At 36.2% G+C, this 16,126-nt stretch overlaps 1 protein-coding gene across 1 annotated transcript in view; it reads right to left on the bottom strand.

The window, feature by feature from the left end:
- Nucleotides 1–489: 489 nt before the first annotated feature.
- LOC140232985 (protein spire homolog 1-like) overlaps nucleotides 490–16,126 on the bottom strand; it is a 62,854-nt gene continuing 47,217 nt past the window's right edge. Inside the window, exons 11-16 of the mRNA XM_072313091.1 lie at nucleotides 12,888–13,077; nucleotides 10,696–10,832; nucleotides 3,863–4,006; nucleotides 2,652–2,719; nucleotides 1,474–1,599; nucleotides 490–760 (exon numbers count right to left, since the gene is read on the bottom strand). Coding sequence (XP_072169192.1) covers nucleotides 526–760; nucleotides 1,474–1,599; nucleotides 2,652–2,719; nucleotides 3,863–4,006; nucleotides 10,696–10,832; nucleotides 12,888–13,077 — 900 coding nt within the window. The 3' untranslated portion in view covers nucleotides 490–525. The remainder of the gene's footprint in view (nucleotides 761–1,473; nucleotides 1,600–2,651; nucleotides 2,720–3,862; nucleotides 4,007–10,695; nucleotides 10,833–12,887; nucleotides 13,078–16,126) is intronic.

The raw sequence follows: 16,126 nt of genomic DNA, 5'->3' as shown, positions 1-16,126 counted from the left end.
ATGTATTCAACGTCATATAACACCTGTCATATTTTCATATTTCTCCAACTATCTCATATCCTTCCAAACACATACTCCGCAGTGACCACATTGTCTGCAAAAAGTGAAAACATAAACCCAGATGATGTATAATCAATCACTGCTCACTGCTGTGAACCAACTCAATGGGGCTGAATAAATTAGCATACTCAACACTTTGCTGCAGGGAGCCACAGTGTACGTAGCCATAACATCTAATGGATGTAGAATAACTTTTAAGAGCTCGAGACATGATCATAAATCACATAATTTCAGCTCAAAAAGCTATGAAATGGTCACGGATCACAAATTTTGTGCCTTATTTCTCAACTCCGACTATCCCCTAAGCTCCCCATAAATGTAAAACTGCTGTCCTGGTGATTATGATGCATTGTAGCAGTTTGGACATCCCACCACATTCCAGAATGACCCTTTTTTTTCCCCCCTGCACATTCCATCGTCTGCAACAATTTGTCCATATTTCGATGACAGCAAAGTTTACGGAATTCACGAATTCGAGAAGCTCTGCATCTTATGGAGCGGTGCCTTGGAGAGGTTGAAGGGGGTGGGGTAGTCCTGCACCCCCGCAGTGGGGGGAGGCCCCATCCGTGTGTTTTTGAGGAAGGTGCAGCACTCGCAGCAGACATTCTCCACTGGAGTGGGTTTCCGCCATACATGGAGGTCCTGCTGCCGGTTTTGCTGGGTGCTGGCCAGGAGGAATGGTGTGGGCGGGTCACTGATGCTGCAAGAGATAAATCAAATAGACAATGGTATAATAAACAAGTTCATAATTAGCTCATGGACATTATGTTGGTATAAATGACTTTTCTTTTTTTTTTCTATTTGGTTAGGCACTTCACACACTAAAAACAAACAAACAAGTCACAGTGTTATATCCTGTGAAGAGCTTGTGTTGCCTGAATTTGTGACCTTCAAATATCTTGTGTAGTTGAAACGTATTGTCATGATAAATGGAAAACAAGGTCAGTCCTGGTTGTGTCAATCTAGCATGTTTCGTCCTAGGGTCAAAGGTCACAGCAGTACTCTCACAAACCATCTACCTAGTACATGTGTAACTTGCAGCTTGTGCATTTTCTTTAAACCTACAAGGCATGGCCAAGTTCAGTTTAAGACCATTTCTGCAGTTGATAATTGCATCCAATTCAGCCAGTTGCACATCATGCTTTATAAAATTGATACAAAAAAGTAGTAAAATTACAAAATTAAACCTGTTTTCAGTAACATGTCTGGTAACAGTGACTTTATAGGATGAAATTCAAATCAATGCACGACAAGGCACAAACATACAGGGAGAATTAAAAAATAAATTCTACCGCTTCACAACTCAATCTTACTGGACACATGATGTAACAAGCAACAATGGGATGGATTTTGAATCCTGTATTTATCTTTTTCCTGCAAATAGGGCAACTTTTCGAGACATTCCATTCTCACCTTCTCTGCCTGAGTGGGGAAGAAGGGCTCATCTTGGGACTACTGGGACTGAGAGACTCGACGGGGATGTGTAAGAACTCCTCCTTTGGAATGTACATCTTCACACAGCAGACTCCACATATCAGCCTACGGGCAGTGAAGAAGGGAATAACACACATTCGATCTCAACTATACACACCATATTCACACCATATTCATAATACAGCAAGTGTTCTCACATAGATGGCTTAATACGCAGTGTCCACTTCATTATAGTTATCATCAGCATTATCATCACTATTGCAACTGATTTGTTGATCCGTGCATGTTCATATAGAAGCAGTCCACTGGGATGATGCAATTGGATTCAGTCAACAGAAAGATCAAATGCTGATAGAGTGCATATTATATATGGCAAATGCACAATGTTTACCGTTAACTGAATAGGACACATGGAAGGATGTTCTGCCACAATTGAAATCATAATTTATTTAACAAAGGTGTAAATGACTCCATAATGCATAAGCTATTATTAGGTCTTATTTTTCTATCTTCCCTACGATATCATTTAAAGCATAGACTGACAAAAGTCAGCTAAACAAGCTATTAAAAGAAAGCTGAATTTGCAAAGACAAATGATTTTTGCTTGCTCAGGGTTTTTATTTTTTCATAAATATCCAAACAGAAAAAATTGTAATACTACATGTCATATAATTTCACTTTATCACAACTGCTTTGTCAAGTAATGTGGACACTCCAGAATTTGCACTTCCAAATTTTAAAGGCATAATTTACCATTTGCAGATGAAACAAAAACCCAGCATTAGTGCTTTAAAATAGTTCTAAAATGTGAGTTAGGGAGAGAAACAACCACTGTAAAAATTTGAATACATGTAATTGATGTTAAGTATTGTTAGATACACAAATTGTGAACAATAGTTATAAAAAGAACGCTTCTACACTAAATCATCTACAGTTTATATGGTTTATTGAGAAAAATACTGATATCTCCTCATATTTTAGGCTTTACTGCGAAAATTTCATACGGTAGGATGTTTTGTGATACAACAGAAGTACACATATGCACCAAATGTGATATCTTGAACATTTTTAAAACTCACTGCTCCCAAAGGTAAACTGAACCTTTAAGTGAAAGTACAGCTATCATAATTATACTACCCTTCTTTCATGGCACTCACTTTTTGCACAGTCTGCATCTGAGTTTCTTCTGGAAGAAAGTGAACTTCTTTTTACATGAAAAACACACCTGAATGCACAAACAAAAGAATGGGTGAAAAATGAATGAGACATCATTCAGTCGTTCTGTTGACGCGAGTCAGATGAGCAGTTTCATATCGCAACTAACATACAACCATACATAAAAACTCAATTTTGTGACAAAAAAAAAAACAACAAAAATTATTAATCACGAAAGATGTTGCCCTCTATGTCACTTGAAGTATATCATATGAAGCCACTTTCCTTTAGCTGAAGAGTTTATTCTGTAAGTTTATTCTGTAGGTCGATTAAAATCATTTTGTTTATTCTGTAAGTCGATCAAAATATTCAGAGACTTTCTATGCCGTAAAAGTGGAATTTTTCGCACATTTCGCACACCATGACTAGCATGATAATAAAAGCATGCAGTTTTTTGTTTTTTGGTGCACGTTACTAATATCATATGTTATATAATTCTATACCTTTGAATTCATGACAGGTATATTGTAGTGGTATAACTGCTATATAATTTGTAATTTTCTTCAGGTTTGCCAGTCTGTAATGTGCATGAATTTGCATTCGTAATGCGGACCAGTTACTGTTTACCATTAGTAGAAGCTGCCAAAGTTCCGAGCCTCCATTCTAGCAGTAAGCTGTTTGAAGTGCTGGCTAAATTGTCATAACCATCCATGGAATTAAGAAATGCACAATTCATCTTACTTGGCTGAAAGCGAAAAATTTCTGCTAAAAAAATCCACTTTTACAGTAGCTTCAATCCTAGAAACAGGTAGGCTACTACACTGTCACATTGAAGAAACGTTGAGACAGGACACCTCCTCCAGTCTATACATCTTTTGTGACAAATCTTTTATGTTTACTCAAGAAGAGAGAAAGACAAACCTTTTTTTCTTTTTTTAAGAAAAATGATGACAGGGCTCAACATTAGTGGTGGCCTGGGGCCACTAAAAATTGATTTTGGGCCACCAAATTTTCAAATAGGTGCTCTTTTGATGGTCCAATGGGGCAGCTAAAATTCACCATGAATCATTTTTATGTTTCGATCCTTTTATGTCATGCCACTACATTTCTCTATCAGGCCACCAAAGTTTCAAATTCAAAGATTTTAGTGGCCCGTATATGGGGCCACTAGAGAAACAGGTGTTCAGCCCCGGACGGTCCCACAAATGCATACCTTGTCCTGCAGCACGGCTCGGTAGAGTTTCTGGTTGACCCTCAGGTTTTCGATCTCGGCCTTGACCAGGACACTCCTGATGTGAATGACCTCCTCCACGGTCAGCGACAGACACTCCATGTCCTTGGGGGATTTCGTTTTCGTCTTGACGTTTCAAAAGAAACAGGAATGGAAAGACGGAAGAATGAGAAAGAATCTGCATTATTGAGATGTCTTTTAGGCCATTACATCTGGACCTTAACCCACATAAAAATTTCATTTTTGACACATGACCCACTAGTAAAGAATATGTTCATATTGCGTGGAATACGAATGGGTAAATGAAATGTTAAAACAGTTAAAATCTGTGGATGAATATAGCAAAGTAGTCTCCATGCACAGACCTTTTTCTCTGTTTTCATGTGTCCCTCAGCAACTCTGAGCTAAATAGCCTTGGACACAAGATGGTAGCTGTAACAGGAATACCACTTTATAGTAGTTGACTTGCGGACATATGAGGGCCATACTTTTCATATCTGCCAGAATTTCACATATCTGTCATTGATGTTTATTTTCTTTCATCTTCAGCTGTATCAATTAGCAAAATCTCACAACTGAAGATTTACCTCATAAACCGGTAAGAACGTTTTCAAATTACATACTTTCCTTCCTGTCTGTCTCTCTAATGATAATGAGTCTGTTGGTCTGTGCAAGGAGCCTAGACCTTTCCATGTCACCCAACACCCAAAGAAATCAGAGTATGGATTACGAAGAGGCTACCATGAAAACTACTAGCCTAAACACATGTAAACAACGTTTGTTCCATTCCTGTCTGTTTTTTTTTTTTTTTTTTTTCTGCAGCTACTAAATATGCATGCAACTATTATGCATGGATAGAAGACAAAATATGAACGGTAGGCTCATTCTTATCAGAATGTATTGGGATATATATATACATATATTTTTTTTTCTAATTTATGTTTCATCTTTGCATTCACATTGCAATGAAATATTGCCATGTTTTGGCACTTGAGCCATGTCCAGTAAAACATGACAACTACCAAGATTTTCTGCCCTGAGCATTCTCATTGCAAATTGTCTCAAGAAACGTATGCCGTCTCACAAAAATGTGTTTTAAAAATTCATATTCTTGTTTACGATTTCTCTGGTGACATGTTGGGTACGTGGTTTTTGGCACTGCTGTCTACCAAAGTTCACCAAAATGCCACAATTTTCTAATATTATTCTTTTTTCAACGTCAGTGTCAAAGGGTCCAAACAAAGATACCCTACCCTGTTACAACACATCAAATTAATTCCACTGAATGGACTGAAAGCTGTTCAGTCACTGCAGACTCTGCCAATCGAAGCAGATATACATTTTGTGTGTGTGTGTGTGTTTGTATTTTTGTATTATTTTGGACCAAATATCAATTTTCTGGTAAACTATGCGCTTAGAAACAGCCCTATTAAATGCCTTATAAATGTATTGTATTATCTTTATCATTATTATGGTGACATGGCATTCTTTGTAAGTAAGCATATCTATTGCCTGGCCTTGGACAAAGTACATAATATACGCTACAAGTTTATCAGTGTTTTATTGAGAGTGGTACAGTAAATAAAGGGCTTTATTTCTAAATACTATAGGTCTTTTCACAGGAAATTTTCTATCGTTAACACTTTATATGATCCTCCCAACCAAACACCCATCATATTCTACTCGACATGCATTTATTTTTCTATCAAATTGTTCTTGCTGTCTCTGATATATTAACTTAGAATTAAACTTTGTTAAACTGACTGTTATACTTTATGGTATTAGTACTATGTCATTGTACATCCAAACCGGATATCATGTTTTATTCTATTTTGTTATAGTTGATGTATTTTTTGATAAGAATATAGAATATAAATCAAAATTACATAAACTGAAATATTTGTGTTAAATAATAAAAGTATCAAGTATTCAAGTCAGTCTCACATGACCAGTGAGGTTTCCTAGGCTTCATAGTAAATTAATCAACTTATTTTAGCAGGGTTAGTTACATACACAGGGACTGAATAAACAGTCCCACAAGAGCATATTTCATTATAATCTCTTAAAGTTAAAGTAATAGATGTGTGTGTGTATATTGTGAGAGAAACTTAAGTGAGAGATCTGATGAATGAGATATTACGTGAGTGGTGAAGGAGTGAGAAGATAACTATGCTTAAGTTTTCTCTATTCCTCTGTATTAAAACATATGTGGCATGCATATTTCTAAAGTCTTCAATCTTCAGCAGTGAGACACACTCACAAAAAGCTAAAAAAAAATTAGGTATTTCAACAGCAAATGAAATGATTGCAAGATGCTGAATAGGATTCCTAGGAACCATTTTTTTTTTTTTTTTTTGCAACTGTTTTGCTGGTTGAACCATCCTATGTTTTGAAAAACCTACTATACTGTACTATACTATACTATGCTATACCACTGTAAAAAATGAAATTTTTGTGCTGCGGAAATTGCTGTGCATTTTGCACAACTAGTGCAAAATTTTTTTTGCTTGAAATATGTAACACTAAAACTAAATGTATTATATGTTTGATTCTATGGAATTAAGAGCATGCAAAAGTCATCTTTATACCCTAGTGCACAATATCATTTCTTCAAAAATATCTGCTTTTACAGTATGCTATATTGGATTACAACATACTTCTTTTCACATTTTGCCCGGTGCGTGTCTAATTGATATAATTCCCTTTTTATTTCTACATACAACTACATTTTGCATGACTCATCACAAATTAGCTGAAGATATCACGCAAGACACTAAGATCTTAAACCTGAACAAAATAAGTAACACTCAGCACGACAAAATCCTGATCAACATGTATTCAAATCTTCTGAAAATTATATTAGATAGAAGAAATCACGAAATCCTTTAAGAGAGAAGGGTACAAAGAAATCTATGAGTTAATTTGAGTGATGAAAAATACCATGAAAATGAAACGCACTGGTGAATAATTAGCCCTGCAATGATATGATTTAATGAATAAGCATGAGCCATGAGTAAAATGTACCATCACCAATATGATGAACACTTTGTGATGGTAAAATAGAAAGACAATATATATCTGTTGCAACTTGTGTATGTCTAACAGAAAGGGAACCACAACAGTGAATTATTCATATATTGCCAGAGACATGCTAAATACTGGTCTAGCCAAGAATACCAAAATATGAATACCATGGTAAGAAGATTACAACCATGCTTAATACTGTCATTATCGTGTCTAAGAGCCCCCTAATTCTCCCAAAGTCAATTAGAGATTATTGTACCTCAGTGTGTAAGATAATAGCTGAGGTACCATGCCGTATATTACCGGTAATTAATGAATTATCATGATTACAGAATATGTCTACTACTAATTGGTACATTGTGTAGTGGTACATGTAACTGAATATAGAATTATTGTACTTACTGTCAATTTTAGACCATTTGCGAAAGGAGAAATGTGAATAAGATTCATAAGATAATTGGTAAACAAGTCATTTTGGGCAAAATGAATGAGCAATGACTTCACCGCATTTGTTGAATTCTTAGAAAAAAAAAATCAAGGAAATGAGCTGCAATGCAGCAATAGCTAATGCTGATACAGATGACTTCCTTCAAAAACATTTTCTCTACTTCTTTTAATCATGGAAAATCAGTTTTAGATTTTTGTTTTCCCGCATTAAATCACTCAAGCAGGCTGTTACTGCATTACTTTGCATTACATGTACTAGGGAACATCTTTGCACAACATAATGTGAGCTTTCCAGCAGAAATGGAATCATTGCAGCATACTGTGACAACTCATTTCGCAAATACATTGAAACATACAATTTACTATGTCACTAACATATTTGCTCAGTGTATCTAAAGCACTAAGGACCCAAAGTTATTTCAACTAAAAAGAGAAGAACTATGTGCAGGAAATCTTGGTGGGGAGTGAAGGTGGGGAGTGAAGGTGGGGAGTGAAGGTGGGGTGGTGCATTCTACATCAGCTGTTACAATATTTTGCCAAAATATCACTAATGCTCAAGTGAATCATATATTTGTGCACTAGCCAAATTATTATATGAAATGAGATTGTTTCAATTGGACCTGTGACCCACTGATTGTTGAATCGAGACTAACAGTTTGTGGGAAATTCGATAAAATTGACTGCACCTCAACAAATCTCTTTTTTTTTCTCTCTCTCTCTCTTCTTAAACTTGCACACTGCCTAAGCATGACCTGTCCTCGATCAAGTCAGAGTTTGATACCATGCATCTGGAATTTATGATTGAAGTCTATAAATTAGGTCATTGACCTTTACCCTGTAACCTCCTTCTTCCAACCCATGGGCAAACACACCCACAAACCCATGTATGAACACACACTGAGTGCTATATTGTAGTAATACTGAACCTGATGGTGTTTTGGAATCATCATGGTTAGAAGAAATATATATAATGCATGAATAGAAATTGCAAAGAATATGCCTCCTGCATTTATGCCATCCAAAGGCATAAAAAAATCAGAAGAACCTGAAGGAAAAAGGTACCAGGCCCAGCAACAGTGAGTTAAAAGGAATAGCTATCATCAATATTCTAACATATCACAAAAATATTGCCTCCCATTCACAAATATACATTGTTTATTACATCCAAGGTGGGAGATGGTTAAAAAAAAAAATTTTCACAAAAAATGGCACTTCACTTTCATCTCAACATTGCATTTCTTGATCGCAAATTCGGCAAATCGGCTCATAAGTTCCAATTCATGAATTATTATACTTACAAAATGTATGGCCGAAAACATAGTACAACGTTCATATTATACGTATACCTTTGAATAAAGGTTGTGCCAAGTAATTGAAAAGTTTGCCCATCAGTAACATGTATTTCATACAAACTTGTTATCAAGAATTGAAGTAATTCTAAACAAACAGGCATAATGAATAACTCGTTGATGTGTCTAATGGGACAACAATTTCCATCTATTCCTATACATTTCTTAATCAGCCTATAGTTTTAAATGAAATGAATTCAAATGAAAAGATAAATCAAGGCAAATTCCTCTTTTTCCTTTGAAAACACTTTTATGTGTAAAACAGCAGAAATTTGACATTTGCATGAAGTGTTTCAAACAATTGGACTCTTGATCAAACACTCTCAATTAATGTCAATATGTGATCACCCAATGTATTTACCAGACATACCTACAGACCCATTTAACTAAACAACAGGATAGAAACAGAAAGAAGGGAGAGAACACACGAAACTGACAGGGACAGAAAGAAGCCTTCTGAGAATCACTGAACAGAGAAGAAATCCCCAGTAATTTGGGCACAAACATGATTGGAAAGAATGTTTTGTTTTTCACATGTTAAGAGAACAGGGTCAGAAAAGATGACCTGGGAATGAATATGGAAATTAGGCGACATCCCCATAGACAGCATTCCCATAGACACAAGGCCATTTTAACACAAACCAGTCATGGAGTTTATAATCACAGCCCTGATATTATAATAACATACCATAAAAACATGAGATGCAAAAAATCCCCATATAAGTGTACACCATCACAGAATTGTGTAGGTTTTTACTCAAAACACACCATCAAAAAGCAAAGTTGTAATATACGTATACCACACATATGGCAAGTTGAAATTCTTTTTCCCCCGAGGAAGGGACAGAATAAAATCACCTAAAACACAGAATGTATATCTTATAATATGATATAATATACCAAAATGCCTCATCTGATTAGACCTGTTGGAATGGGGGGATAAATAGACTTGGATGATAGCAATGGATGGACAAGCTGCAGATCCCTTGCTCGAGTCGTTGGAAGAGTGCTAGGGAAAAATGCTGAGTAACTACAGCCCCGTTATCTACGAGAAAATGACGTTCTGGCAGTGCGTGATCATGTGGCACAGATATAAAGTATGCTACATATTAAACATGCAATATCACTCTTTACAAACCTCAGGCTGATCAGAGTCACTTTGAGCCTCCTGGGTGAATGAGAGACTGAGTTTACATCAAATTTGTCCACATGCCTCTACATGTATCTTCACAAAATGACACAATTTTCTAGATATCAAATGAGCAGATCTCGTTACCTATCAGTGCACTCATTGAAAGGTGAAAGGGAGAAGGGTGACCCTTTTCATGGGGGTTCCCAGTCAGGTCGATCCTTGCAAGGCAGGGATTAGCACGCTATGAAATTACATCGGCAGTATACTGTTCCCCTGGGGTGGGAAGACCTCGTATCTCAATTGGCATATATCAAAGAAGCCCCCAAATTAATTTTCAAAAACAAAGTGATGTGTATTACTTGGATTGTTTGAGAGACTAGTGGTAGCACCATAATGGTGTTATGGCAAACCTCTCTTTCTCATGTATTATTTGCTATATAGCATGATGAAGCAGATCCTTGCTGTTTGATATATCACCCTCACTGCTGGTAAATAAAACAATGAAAGCTTGCCTAGTCACCACTGCGATGTTAAAGTGCTAATGACCGGTCGGTCACTATACTTTACTAATGACCAGTCAGAAGCAAATTACATGTTAAGCAAAATAAATGCCTGGTCACGCGTATGCTCTCAAATGATAATTTGATTAGGATCTCCTTCATCATTTTATAATAAATGATACAGCAGCACCAAACCAGAAGGGTTAGAAATTTTAAGAGTAAAAATCTTATTTTTGCATTGGCCCTTTTAACCCATTGAGGACGGGCTGCTTTTGCTACAACATGCATTTCCCATAAACACTTGCCCGAGTATGATCGGGACTCATCCTCAACGGGTTAAAAGGGCGTGGCTGGTATACTGACCTGGAATGACTGGCAGGGCCCAATACTGTGTCTCCTCACCGAATCCTTGGGAACGTCTTCGGAAGCGATCTCATCGAAGCTGGACAGCGATGACCTGCTCATGGTCAGTGTCTTCTCTGGGGTTGACGGAATGGTGTCTTGAGCTGACCAAGAAAGGAACACATGTTTGGAAACTAAATGAACATACTTGGAAATGTACAATGGATAGATGAATGTGACCACACGAGAAAATAGAAGGCACAATCTCTCGGCAGTTTTTACTTCTTCTTTTTTTTTTGGGGGGGGGGGGGAATGGAGAGTCATTTTGTTGTATAGTGAAACTTCATAACTACAAGCTCACAACAAGATACCACTTTTCTTTCGATCTTTAAAATAACAACAACAACACTTTTAAAGGGATGGTATGGAATTGGTTGAGGTGAGGATTCAGCATTTAAAATTTGGGGAGATATTTAGAAACCACTCTATGAAATGTCAAAGAGCATACAATGTCAAAGAGCATACAATTCTAAGGAGAATTTAAAGTTTATTTCATGAAAATCGGTTTTGAAATGACTGATATCCAAAAACAAGGTAAAACAAAGCAATCCTTATAAAAGTTGTGGCCTGTCGCATTTTATGAGGAACACTTTGTTTGGATACCTCAGCCACTTAAAGACCACTTTTTTCATCAAATATACTTTGAATTACTCTAGGAATTACATGTTCTTTCATATTCTATAAGAGGTTCTCACAAACACACAACACACAAAGGTTGGAAACCTGCAGCCCCATATAAACCAAAACTGTATCGTGAATCCCTTTAACAAAGTCTGTTAAGTGGTCTTGATTTTTCATTACTGTATTTAGCTGGTCTCTCCCTTCTTTTTTTTTATGTTTGCAATAAGATACTGTTATTGACAAAACAGAATTGGCATTCTCAGTGATCTCATTGTAATGGGTTTCCCTGTACCTATTGGATGGATTTATTCCTTATTATCAATATGTTTGTGCCTGCTACCACTATAATCAATACATTACCATATGACATGCTCATGAGATCACAATGTAGCCATAGCCACTGAAGCATGCATATTGTTGTTTGTTCCTGTACCTGCCTACTTAATCTCTTCATTACAATAGGGCCTATCACCCAATTCCTTATGGGAACCTGGGCCCTGTTATATGAAGAGTTAAAATTGATTGTAAAGTTGATTTCTATCATAAGTCTATGGCAGCCTGTGTGTTAAGGAAATTTAAAATCGATAATATCTTTTCATAAAACAGGGCCCATGTATACCAGATTCAAGTGGAGTTCACCTGTACACGGGAAACTGGCATATCAGTTCCCAAAATGGAGACAAGATTGTTAGCATTCTTGGCCTAAATCAATGTATATTTGTGTTAAGATCAAGATGACAAGAAAATTTACTTTGACCAAAAGATACTTTATTTCTGTAAATTTTTTCTTTTCTTTTTCTGTATCAAAACTGCATGTATTTTTGTCTAATCTACCTTCTCCAATGCAGTAGTGTGCTTTTCAAGCATGATGAAGGAACACTTTTAGGTAATAAATTACCTCTTTCAGAAAGCACGGGGAATAATATCACCCTTAGCATAAGTCACAAGCACAAGTTAATGAATGTGTATTTAAGAAAAATAAGATTCAGAGGAATTTTCCTTATATTCTTTTTTTTTTTTTTGTTAATAATGATGTCATGAGCTGTGGTAGTCTCCTTATCTGGCGATGACAGCACTAAAGCTTTAATCATTCACAACTATTGAATCGACTGCACGATTTTCCTCAAACTTTCACTGATGCACTCTACTAATTTAAATCAATATTGCTGCTTTCACTCAATCTACACTGATATTTGGGCTTTGGTTTTCTTTAAGAAAAACGTCGAAATGTTTCCATCACGACCAGGTGCTGAATCTGTAAAGCGTTTTGAAGTTGTTGTCCCACATATCTGGGCAATTACCCCCAGAGGGCAATTACTAGTACCCCCCCCCCCCCCCCGCCTAAATACTGGTTAGTGGTAAGATTAGAGCAAAGATTAGGGTTAGGGTTAGGGTTAGGGTTGAGAGTTTGGGTTAGGGTTAGGATTATGTTCAGGATTGGGATTAGGATTAGGGCCAGGGGAAGGGTACGGGGTAATTGCCCAGGGGGTAATTGCCCTAGACCTGTTATCCCTAAACATTTCTTTCCTTACCTTGTGTCCGGCTGATGTCCAGAAACATCGTGGTCTGGTCCATCTTCTGTCCATCGTCGATGATCTTCTGAATGGCTCTCTCCAGGATGTCGGCCCCGTCCTCCTCTTCCCCCTCCTCCACCTCCTCCTGGTACGCTGGTCTCGAGTAGAAGTCAGACTCGTGGTTCCTACTGGTCTCGCCTTCTGACTCCTAGAGTGGAGAGATTAATTCATACGCAATCCAATGAACAAGTGCAGACAGTGGTTAAAGGGGCAACTCCGGACCTGTTAAAAGTTAGTCTGAAAAAAAAGGGGGAGTACAATCTTATCATCACAACAGTGAAAACTTGATCAAAATCGAATTAAAATTAGCAAGGTTATGACATTGTTAGATTTTGATCACTTTTACCAAACAGTTCTTGAACAGGTGATAGGAATATGCAAGTCTCAAAATACTAATATCAGTAAAATCAATGATCAGTGACTTTGCAAAACTTTCATGAGAATGGGTCACAAAGGGTACATTGCCTGGTGTACCACTCAGAAACAAATCCATCTAGTTCTTCTCAAAACATGATTTGAGTATAGAGGCTGAAGTCATACTACCGCATTCTTGCCCTAAAAGTTTTCTACATGATCTGTTGTCTTTTTTTTTTGGGGGGGGGGGGGTATCTGGTATTGTGTATCACAAGATACATTACACCATTTTGGTTTGGTTTGGTACCAGAATTTATGCAGGGAAATTAGAAAACATCCCTAATTTCTTTTGAGTGTTTCTGGTCCTGCAATATGTTTTCACTCTTGCAATGAAATGAAATATATGACTCTTGCCAAAAAGCTACAATTACTATTTTCATTACAACAAAAATCATGTTCAAGGCACATTTCTATTGATTTCTAAAACATTATTTGGATATGACACAAACAAATAGGACAGACTCCTAAAGATTTCATAAATGATGCTACAAGGTTCATGTATTAGACTGCTGGCTACAAAGAAGCATAACTATCATGATTATCAAAGTCTATGCACAGTTTAATGGGATGGTATAGTATTGGTTGAGATGAGGAATCAGCTTTTAACTTTTTGTGAGATACTTATAAACCACTTATACTGCATTATCGCTTCTTAAATGTAATATTGTTATTGTAATCCCTGCTGCATAGACATGCATACTGTAATATTATATCATTAATTTCCTTTTATATCGTTGTTTATGCAAGTCAAACGACTCTGTTTCAAATATACTTTGTATGTTTCCCATGTTCATGATTATGTAATTTATGTATATATTGATTTGCAGAAAATAAAGTATCTATCAAACAAACACTTTATGAAATCTTAAAGAGCATACTATTCTAGAGGAATTAGAAGTTTATTTGATGAAAATCAGTTTTGAAATGGCTGAGATATCCAAAAACAAAGTAAATCAAAGCAATGGCCACCTTTCATTAGAATTCCCTTGTTTTGGATATCTCAGCCATTTCAAAACTGATTTTCAAACATACTTTGAATTCCTCTTATATAGAATCGTATGCTCTTTCATATTTCATAAGAGGTTTCACATTATCGCATAAAAAAAGTTGGAAAACCTGTATCACCATCTCAACTGAAACTAGACCATCTCTTTTAATAAAGACAATGACTGCATATAGCGCGTCGAGTACACAATTCTAGTATAAAGGTCCTTGACTGGCAGGGCAGTTGTCACCACTGCCACTATGGCACTTTCATTAACCGGCCTGTTGCTTGGCATCACCATAGCAACACGGCGGCATGATGACCTGACTGAACAGGATGTTATTCATTGGAAGGTGGTCTCTTTATTGTGGAGTTAATTGAATGATTTGGGACACATGACTCAGCCACAAGAATGAAAATAAGGAAAGCAGAATAAATTAATCTTCCAGACGGCAAGCTATGCATACTGACTTTCAAACCTCAAAGGACTATTATTAGACCAGCCTTGGTTTAAAAAATAAAAAAAAAGAAGAAGAAAGAAAAGAAAAAGTAATTTTTGCACAGCACTTGGTATGTATCCAATCTGGACAGAAGTGTAATAATAATGTAAATTTCCCTCTAGCTATTTTGACGGCACAAGCTTAGACACAGAAGATAAAATTACAAGAACTGTCGATATCAAACCAAATTGTGCACTTCTGGATACATCACACAAAATGTGAATAATATCGCTACTACTCCAACTACGACTACTATTACTATTTTTTCTTGCTTCTCCCTTTCAAAGGTTGCCACATCAAATTATAATGTGGTACATATTTCATTGTAATTACAGTTCTAATTTCATATTGTGATACTTTGTTGAACTACAGCCAGTTGTTAGTTAAGAATCACAATGTACATTGATTTACATCTAAATTGACAGTAGCCGCTTTTGTCAAAGTTTTTCAATTTCTTAAATCACATCTTACCTGACTATTTGTAGGTGTCTTCTAAAACAAAAACAAATGTTTGACATTCTGGTTATTTTGCTAGCACACAGAAAATATCTTTGAACCAGTGTGAGAAATATGGCTATAAATCCTATAAAATCTTTAGATATGCAACATGATTTCTACATATCTAACTTACCTCTATTACAGTACCCTGGCTACAGAATATTTCTGCTGTTCATACATGTAAAAATAATATTTTACAGCTGGCTGAACTTAGCTTGTTGCAAAGTGTCATGGTGTTTAATAGGGATACAGAAAACACTCTTATCAAGGCCTGCTTTTGTAAAAACAAAATTCAATCAATTCTTGCTGGTGAAGTATTTGTATTATGTGTAATTTGCATACCATTACTTTTATACATGTATTGCAGTATCTGCTTATATTTGAGTAAATTACGACTGTAGGAAAACCTCAAAGTTACTTACTTGTCAGAGTTCATGCAAAATTAAAAAGCTGTGGTTTAGAGACTTATCAAGGACAATTCAAGCAAATGACTTTTTAAATATTCATGGTTGTAATTATGAAAAACTCTCATCTATGAGATTTTACACAAGTATACACTCACTGAATTTGGCCCAGTGCAAAAAAACAGTCCTGTAATAAGTACTATAAACCACAAGCTAGTGCAAAAATAAAAGCAAGCAAATATTTTTCCATGCCATAAATTCCAGTATTTAGTTTCCGGATTCTGCAGATTGATTAAAAACACACGAAATTCACACTTGGGCAAAAATATCCACTTTTACAGTAGTTTCCACATTTGCAGCACTTCATTCAAGTATTAACCAGCAATTGGCTAGCGT

Source organism: Diadema setosum, chromosome 9 (genome assembly GCF_964275005.1).
Source record: "Diadema setosum chromosome 9, eeDiaSeto1, whole genome shotgun sequence".
Lineage (NCBI taxonomy): Eukaryota > Metazoa > Echinodermata > Echinoidea > Diadematoida > Diadematidae > Diadema > Diadema setosum.
The sequence above is the reverse complement of the archived record's forward strand: the minus strand, read 5'-3'. Positions and strand labels throughout refer to the sequence as shown.